Here is a 10,015-nt window from a genome sequence, read left to right on the forward strand (position 1 = left end):
ATACATTTGAAAGAGAGGACTTTGTCCATTGTCCAAAAATGTTAATGCAATTGTAACAAGAAAGTTTCACTCACCAATGAGAACGAGTTGTATTAGAATTGGCAGAAACATTTTGAACGTCTGTTGCATCTAAAAGAAATACAAAAATGATGTTTTCTTGCAAGATCTTACAAAACAATTCCTTAAATAAAAAATAACTAAGAATGTCAGAGATTGCCAAGAGATGATCTTAAAGCAAAAAATAAATGAAAATCATTTAAAAAGATGAATCTGAATTAGCAATAAAATCAGTTTTCTACACACTTAAATATAGAACATTATAAAGAAAAAGATTGTACTTACAACACTTCTCTGTATTTTACTTATGTAGCTTCCTTGAGCTGTTGTATGAATGCTGCTTCTCCTGTCTCGCCACGGCCTTTATATAGGAATGACCGACATGAAGAATGACTTGAAATACACCTTACTTAAAGGTGATTGAAGGATGGTCACGCCTTCCAAATCAGTCACCTCAGTTTGACAAATTGCTTTGTTTATTCATGCGTTTTAAAGTATGTCATATTATTCTACTGCAACTTAAAGGATTTACAAAGCAAACGTGTTGGTGATGAACTGAAGGAGTTGTCTCTCCATGTGGCACAAAGAAACAGTGTACTTTACCAAAGAATGCCCTTGGAATGAGCATAAAGGTGAGGAAAAAGCAGGGTGTTGTACTCAACCTGCTTGCCCGGTTAACTCTGCTATTGTGGGGCCAACGTACAATGGGATGACTGAAATCAGTGTCTTGTGATGTATTCCTTTACGTAGATGCATATAGTTATGTATGTGTCCATTTTCTGATAACATGTATCTGTAACGGCCCGATAACCCAAGGACCCAAAAGCACGACTCAGGATCTGAAATGACAGGACAGTTAGTAAACAGACAGGCAGACAGGATGAAAATAATTAATAGAGAAAAGTGTGGCGCTGAACCAAGACAGTATCGAGAAATGTTGTCCTTTCACTTGAAAGGTTTAGTTGAAGAGTATTAAGAGTTTCTAAAATATGCTTTGTTATAAATTAAACTACCCAACAAGTACAGCTGAAACGATTAGTTGACTAATAGGTAGCTAATCGAGTCTGATAGAACATTTAGCTTTTCCATTGAATTTTTTTATTGTTTGGACTATTGGTTGGACTCAGCAGGCCTTATGAAGGTGTCCCTCTGGGTTCTGGGTAATTGTGACAATTGATCTTTTTATTTTCTAAGGTTTTACAAACAACCCACTCAATCAGTTAGTTAATCGAGAAAATTATCAGCAGATAATGAAATAAATCATTAGTTGCAGTTCTATACAAAATAGTTAAAAAAAAAAACTCAGTAATGTCAGGTGTAAAGCATTATGCATCCAGTTTATTTGGTGCGCCTCGCTGAAACAAATGCAGTCTAATACATCAGCCCTGCAATAAGCCTACATTCAAGTTCAATTGTTCAATTGTTTTGTATGAATTACATTTTTCATTTATTGAGGGTAGACTGTGTAACATAGTCTTTTGTTTCCATGGCCTCAGTTTAGTCTCTCATCGAAATTACAAAAATGTTCACAACGTGACAGTGACGTCTGTCCTGTGACACATCGCTTGCTTAACACAATTGAAAATAAACATTCACATTCTCTGACGTTAGACGCTGCGTCTCACCGAAACCTCCCTCTCAGGTGAAGCCATAATAATGAGACAAAACTTATCATTGTCTCTCGAATAATAGATCATATTATTTTGTCTACAAAAGCCCAAGTTGACACTTTCTAATTGCTCGTATTATCTGACTTTCGTTCAAAAACTAAAGTTCACTATCATTCACTGCCGGTCAACAGTTTGGACACGTCTGGTATGTTGATGTTTTTTCTTTCCTTCAATGATGGCTATTTTAGAGACAACACAAGTATAATTCAGACACTAAATTGATTATTCATATTTATAATAGTTTTGTCCCCAAAAGAAGAATTACTTGAATAAAACGTGTTTAGTCCCCACTGTGTTACATGCCAGGGGAGAATACTGTTGCAACTATTTCCCTCCAAATACCCTTTGTTTTTTAATAAGCATAAATGACTTAAGCTCATTCTTGAAACACAAAGGTGCATTTGGGCTCTAAATATTGTGGGTCCTCTGCAGTTTACTCAGTGATTGAATGGTTTTACACTGTGATTTCTTTGTCCATATTATATTTGATTTCTCTATTTGATATTCATTGATCCAATATCAATTCCAATACTGCTAACCCGATACTAACTTTTTATTTCTATTGTGATGTTTTAAGAATAGCTCTTCATATTAACACATCTGTTAATAGTCAATCTTTTTACAGGCATTGTGCACTTGACACAGAAACATATTCCTTTTTAAATCTACACTTTTTGAGGCTAAGCTTCCAATTAATTTGACCAATGTCTGGTGATTCCTTCAATTATTAATCAACTGTTGCTAAGAGGGATATTTTTCTGTCTGCTCTTTCAACTGGAAGTCTGGTCCAACCGGTGTGTTTTGTTCTCTCTGTTTTTTTTTACAAACCCTTTTATCCAAAAATAACATATTTGTGAAGAGGAGTTTCCGCAACCAAAAAGCATGAGAAATACAGAGCTGTCCTCTCAGCCATCCTGTGTTGGCTGAGAGCAGAACAAAGCTGTAGTGGATCAAGCTTTTGTGGCGAGTGACCCAACACTTTTGTTTATAAGAAAGAAAAGGGTAAAAACCTCACATTTGAGAGGCCTGTGAAGACATGGGTGAATGAAATTGAGAAATCAAATATTTCCCAGCCTCCATTTCATCACATTTGAACAGAATATTAAAAGTCATTTACTTTGGAAACAGAAGTTGACAAAACAAACTCACATAGTAAGTAAGATTTATTTGTACAGCGTCTTTCGCAGGCCAGGGTCACGGCGCTTTATAATTACAACAAAACAATACACAGTTAAGAAGTACATACACATTTAACTTAAAAAAGGCCAAGACAATTCAATGACAATCTAAGCCCCAAGGCAAGTAAGCAAAAGCCTGAACAAATAAATAGGTCTTAAGTTTCCTTTTGAAGGAGTCAACAGACTCCATTGAATGCAGAGAGAGCGGAAGATCGTTCCAAAGCCTGGGAGCAACAGCCTGGAAAGATCGGTCTCCTCTGGTCCAGAAACGAGTGCGCGGAACCATCAGCAGATTCTGACCCACAGACCTAAGAGCCCGAGCTGGGGTGTAAGACTGGATCAGATCACTGATGTAAGGTGGAGCCTGACCATGCAAAGCTCTGAAAGTTAAAACCAGAATTTTAAAATTGATCCTAAAGGAAACTGGCAGCCAATGAAGAGCTTTAAGAATAGGGGAGATGTGTGTCCACCTATTAGAGCGGGTCAGAATTCTCGCTGCAGAGTTTTGCACTAACTGCAGACGAGACAGCTCCTTCTTGTTCAGACATGAAAACAAACTATTACAGTAGTCTAAACGTGAAGACACAAATGCATGAATGATCAGCTCCAAATCATTTTGTGACACCATTTTCCTAAGTTTGGAGATATTCCTCAGCTGGAAAAAACTATTTTTGGTCAGCTGTTTGCAGTGTTGCACTAATGACATGTCTTTGTCCAATACAACACCCAGGTTTCTTAGGCGCGGTTTAACAGACTGGCCCAAGTCACCTAAGTACTGGTTAATCCTTGGAATTAAGTCATCAGGGGCAATAACAAGTGTTTCTGTTTTGTCCACATTTAGCTGCAAGGTGTTAACACTTAGCCATTGTTTTTATCTTCACCAAGCAATGAACTAAGGAATTTAGCCTCTGGAGCTCAGTCGGCTTGAAAGAGCAGTAAAGCTTAATATCATCAGCAAATATATGGTACGAAATCTCTGGATTGAGCCCTTTTATCTATATCCTTTATGAGCCCTTTATCTATATCCTTTTATGAGCCCTTTTATCTATATCCTAGAATCCCTTTGATCGTATCACACAATTAAGCTCATCAGATGTACTGTAAACAAATAAACTGAAGTCGTAGGTTCTCACTCAAAGTCTGTTTGTTTTTATTTACGTTCCATGTCATTTATTGAGTGCATTTAAAGTTACAAGGAACTTTCATTTTGGCAGTCCCTCTGGACAAAAGCAGTTTTCCAAGTGTTTCTAAGCACCCTTTAGAAAACCTAATTTGACTGCAGTAGGGTCAGTATTGACTCCTTTCGTGTCGAGGCTTCGATGCGCGTGTCCAGGTAGATTTTGGTGAAGCGCGGTATCGAGGCTTGTGTTGATGACGTATGTGGTGACGTTCAAAGCCTCGTGAGCCGACGTGACTGATTGAGAAAATGGTTTGTGGGTTTGCCGTGCGATTTGAAATATAAGAGGCAGCGAAACTCAATGGGTTTCCCCCTTTCTCTCTGTACCCAGCTTCATCCGTGCTTTGTGAAAGGGTATTTTATAAAGCAGGCGAAATAGTCTCAAAAAGCCCAGCACTGGAAAAGTTCTTATTTTTATAAAAATGAATAAAATGGAGACTAGCAGATTGACCACGTAGCCTCGGACTGAAGGACGATTACTCTAACCACTGACCCACAGTCACATCACAATCCACTCCCCAATTTGTTTCCAATTTCACTTTTGACCCAGCCATTATATCATAAAAATAGACAATATTAAAAAGTTAATAATTGCTGTATTGGCGTCACAAACATCATTCTTTCAATTCACAAACCAAAGCCATGGTGTCGTTATGATCACTGCCTGTTCTACATGTATTGTCCACTTGCACAGTAGAGCAAATGAAGCCCCATGAAGCTTCGGCCCATGAGCGAACCATTTGGATAGGAAGCTTCAGGAAGCTTCATCTCGCCATCACTACGCTCAGTCCTGGTCCTCCCGGGCCACCGGCCCTCCTGTAGGCCCAGTAGTATGGTCACGTCTAGGCTGTATGGCATCAGGGACCGGTAGATGCTCCTGTAACTCCCAATAACCTTTTAGAAAATCTTCTCGCTGATAGTCTCAGATATTTATGTCTATAATTCAGAGGCACCAGTATTAAATGTACTGTTACGAGTTAAAAGTTCCCCAGTCACTTTAAACGACAATACTCTCAAGCACCTCAACTGAAAAATACATATTTCTAGTATTGTTGTTTTAATGGTACTTTAAATGTGTAATTTCACTTTATCTTTACTTGTATTTATGGTCATCAATTAGTGTGACAATTTGACAAACAGTAAGAATTTATATTTTAATCAATATAAAATCCTGTAAGTAAAACAAAAAATGGTCATGGGTGATGTTTTACAGGCTCTGAGAAATTAACATAACAATAAGAAAATAAATGATAGGATACTTATAATGCCAAAAACAGAAAAGGTTTCTTTTATCTGTATGTTGATGGTCACCTCAGTGGCGACCCGAACCACAGCAATCTCACATATTGTGCAAAATGCAAAGCTTTTTATTTTGCCATTTTAACTCCCATACAAATGTGCTTGATGCATTACAGACATCCACATATAAAACATGTAGGCCAAGTTCTGAAAAGTTGCATTTTTATTATCTCATAGTCTTTAGGCCAAATCTTTGGCAACCATCTGACTTTTTTGCCCTTTGACTTTTACACGCTGCTTCTCCGTCTTCTGCAGCAGAGCCAGCGTGTCTCTCTTCTCAACTCTCCGGAGTTGTTTCTTCTTCATCCTCTTGATCTTTGTTGTGTTTCGGATCTGTGATACAAAAGAGACAGGCGAATATAAACAAAGGTCAATACTCATTATTGCCCTTTCACTTTGTTATCTGTTTGTATTGCTCAAATCAAATTCTAAAGCAGTTTAAAACTTTCTAAATAACTTTAAAGTCACACAAATGTGTTCAATTTCTTTTTTAAACCAGAGTCAAAGTTCCCAGTTGGCATATTCAATGTGTGATTCATAGGGATGGGCGGATGAAGCCTTGTGAAGCATTGAGGCTTTCTTCCCATTTGTACCGAAAATGATTCGAAGCTTTGGGGGCTTCACTTTGAAGAAAAACAGCGACATCTGGAAGTTTGAAGTTATAAACATCCATTATCGATGTTGCTTCTGTCGTTTTTTACATTGCAATAAAACTAAATGCAGGTCAACAATATGAAACAACGTGTTCATGATGGCATTTGAACCTCTCCACACAGAACGGAAAAGATAATTTTGCATATGCGTACCCACTAGACTATAGAGACATTTACGATTGAATTGATTTCTTGATATTATTATCGCTCTAAACTTTTATGCCAACAGAGTTATAAATAGTATTTGTCCTTTATAGCTCATTTTAGTGAGGTAGTGTTTCATAGAAGTGGCATTGGAACGTGCTTATGAACTCACAATTATCGCTATCTCCTCTCTCAAACCCCACATTGTTGATTGACACTGAGGCATCTTATGAAGCAGAGTTTGGTGCCACGTTCAAAGCTGTCAAACGCGTCAAACCAATGAAACGCTTCGTGAAGCACTGATGACGTCCGAAGCTCTCCAGGGTTTAACATTCTTTTTTGATGCACCCTGAGCTTGTACAAAAGTTCAGCTCGGCAGCCGTCATGCGCTACTCTCGCCGTCATTGTGACCCGCGCATTAGGGTGTCATCATATATTGGGTGAAGTCTCCTAGAACTTTTAGTGTGAACAACAGTTGACATACCACTTGCACAATCTCTGATTTGCGTTCGTTCTCTGCACGACGTTTCAAGTTGTCCTCTCTCCTTTTCCTCTTTTCCTATGAAACCAGGAAACATAGAATATAATATACAAAACGGTGCAAATACTTAAAACATTTCAAGGGTTAAATCACCACACAACTTTAGCCTACCTCTCTCTGGCTGGCTTTCTCCTCTTTAAGCTGCAAAGTATACCGTTTCACCACGTCCTTCTCCCGCTTGGCCTCCATCTTCTTTTCCCAAGAAGAACACAATGGTTTGTCTCTTAACAGTGCAGAGAACCTGAAAGACAAAATCAGATATAGCAGGTTTATAGATAATTCAAGACCGTAGGATGGAATAATTTGCATGCAAGGTAACATTAGGCCAGGGACTTCTGTGGCCCTAAAAGACAGGTCTGTTGAGTAACGAATGTAACTTGTACGGAAACATAAAGACGCTGACAAACACATTATTTATTGTCCTGTCATCAGAGGTGTCAAAAGTATTCACATTCATTACTCAAGTAGAAGTATAGATACTAGGGTTTAAAAATACTTGTGTAAAAGTTGAAGTATCAACTCAAGCTTTTTACTTTAAGTAAAAGTGTAAAAGTACTGGTTTAAAAACTACGAAAAAAAATGTTCTTCCATTAAGGACAAACTCTTAAGCCGCATCTCAGGGGCCTATAGAGCACTACCCCACATCCCCCCAAAACAATAATTTTTATAAAGGCCATAATGACTATAATGTTTTAAAATGTTATGTTGAAAAATGTGGGATGCACTAGGCTACCTGTTTCAGCTGCATATATACCCGTTTAAAATGATCACATTTTATTATTTTAATGCAAATACATTAAAGTACCATATGTGTACTGAGCATTAACATGCGTTTCATGGAGCGGAAGACATGATAACTAGTTGCCTACAAGTATTGTAATAGTGCAAAATAGGCGGCGGCGGCGACTCCGACACAAACACTTAAAGCTGTGGTTCTCAAACTTTTTCTGTAAATAACATAATTGTGTGACTCATCTGTGCTTTTATAAATAACAGAATAAAGAAAATTGCAATCACTTTCAAGTAAATCAGATTGCCGCATCAGACAATGTTTTTGTGTAAGTTCTATCTGTGCAAAAAATTACTCATATTTAGTTACTACTAAATAGCTCATTGTGAAAAACAATAAGCTTTTAATTTTTTATGCCAAACAAAACAGAATGAGTGCAGATATGTGAACCATCACGTTGTATCAGTATTGGTGGAGCAGTGAACTGCTTTCCTCTACACATATGTTATAAACGGGGTTGTAGATTTGATACGGCCTCTCTCAATTCATGCGCAATATTGAGCTTAGATCTGTTTTTTTATTTTGAGAAACGCAACAGCAGGAAAAGACGAGCTCACGGCGTCGCGTCAAATCGCGCATGCGCAAGCGTAACCTGTTAACAGCGCATTGTAACCATTTACCCGAAAGTACAGGCATTTGTCCATGTATTTATTAATGACTTAGTTTTATATCCGTGTACTTTGTACTTTTGTAATATGTGAAGCCAGCAGCTCATTGTTGGTAGAAGACACGAGCACTTTGGCTCGTTTCACCTGGAGCAGGAGAGCTGCTCCGGGTTCAGAGAGCAAAGTGAAAACAACCCAAAATGAAATAGTAACAAGGCTATTTTTAAAATGTAGGGAGTAGGAAGTACAGATATTTGCGTGAAAAGGTAAGGAGTAGAAGCAAAAAGTAAAGTAACGAAGTATTTGTACTTCGTTACTTGACACCTCTGCCTGTCATGGCCAATTCTCGCTCTACTTTTATAGTATTATTGTTGGAAAAATTGTTGATGTTGGTTGATTTTTGATACAAACGCATCAAGTATTGTACTTTCTTCTACAATCCATTTAATTGTTTTCATTCAGTGAAATAAGCCGACCGTCATCTGTGTTACATGTTACTTTAACGCAAACTGCTATCCAATAACTTTACCTAAATAAAATGATACAATCATGATTCAGTAATATAACTATTCCAATAATAGAGTTTATAAATCTTTAAAAAAAACTTTCAACAAGTGAGATTTGATATTTGCTGCTAAGAACACAATGCTTTGAGAACTGAGGCTTGATACTGGACTCTCATTTGTATTTCCAAACCAATATTACAGATGTATGACTTAATCTGTGAGAGAATGATCCAATACCCATCTCTTAATGGTTTACCATACTCTCAACCGTGTTGTGTGAAATGATGCTTCATGCCCATGTTTCCATTTTCACAATTAGATTAATGCCTAAAGCAGAAAAGACTCAAAGTGATAATATATATACACACCGTGCGTGCGTGCGTGTGTATATATATATATATATATATATGCATGCGGGCTGAGTATAAGTAGCAATACCATTACTTTAAATATTATACTGCATTCAAAAAAGGTAAGAGTATTTAGTAACAAGCATTTTAAAATACGTAATATTCAAAATGACCTCCGTCAGTGCTATATTATTGTGTTATTGTATCTGTATCATTATCATGGAGTAATATGTAAGCAGTACTTGCTTTACTCATTTGAACTATTTAATACTTAACTAGAGATGTATAGCACATGTTGTATATGAAAAGTAATTAGTAACTAAAGCTCATATATATATATATATATATATATATATATATATATATATATATATATATATATATATATATATATATATAGTGGCGTAAAAAGGCCCACATCTCCGTCTGAAATGTGATGAGTAGCTCAGTTACTTCCTCAGTAATACTAACGTAATCCTCACCTCTGCTTGTTGCGGTCCTTCCACACGCGGCCGGATTTGGGTTTTCCCAGCGGAATGACCGGCCCTTGTTTTACTTTTGAACCCAAACGTGGCTTCTTCTTCTTTGGGGCGCCTTTACTCGTTGGCGCCGTTTCTGCCGTTGCAGGCCCGGACACATGGACGTCTTCGCTGCCGTTAACGGCGCCTCCGTCTGTACCTGCTGCAGCCTGCGCGTGCGGCTCCGCTGGCTCCGACAAGGTAACGACCATCGACTCCGGATCGGCAGACATGTCGAGCTTCTCCTCGGTCAGACTCTCGAGTTTCGGCTCGGCCTCCTCCTTGTTTTTCTTTTCTACAGTCGACAGCTCCTGGAGGACGGAACTCCTGGTCCTCCGTGTGGGGGTCCTCACTGGGGCTTCCGAGTCCAGAAGTGCTGCGGGAGTGCGCACTTTGCGGCCGCTGCGGGTCCGTCTGGTCTCCGGCGGTGGCTCCTGGACCTCCTTCTCCTCGAGTCCCACTCCAGAACCATTACTTACTTCTAGCATGGCTGACTGTCTTTTCGACATGTTTCTAAATAAGTTGGC

At 38.3% G+C, this 10,015-nt stretch overlaps 1 protein-coding gene across 1 annotated transcript; it reads right to left on the minus strand.

The window, feature by feature from the left end:
* Positions 1 to 5,234: 5,234 nt before the first annotated feature.
* On the minus strand, positions 5,235 to 10,015 carry ccdc86 (coiled-coil domain containing 86). The gene is made up of 4 exons (XM_079219144.1): positions 9,453 to 10,015; positions 6,831 to 6,960; positions 6,663 to 6,737; positions 5,235 to 5,714 (listed from the first exon to the last, which is right to left on the minus strand). Exons 1-4 carry the CDS (start codon positions 9,995 to 9,997, stop codon positions 5,562 to 5,564), a joined length of 903 nt encoding a protein of 300 aa, XP_079075270.1. The 5' UTR covers positions 9,998 to 10,015; the 3' UTR covers positions 5,235 to 5,561.

Source organism: Taurulus bubalis (genome assembly GCF_910589615.1).
Source record: "Taurulus bubalis genome assembly, chromosome: 6".
Taxonomy (NCBI): Eukaryota; Metazoa; Chordata; class Actinopteri; order Perciformes; family Cottidae; genus Taurulus; species Taurulus bubalis.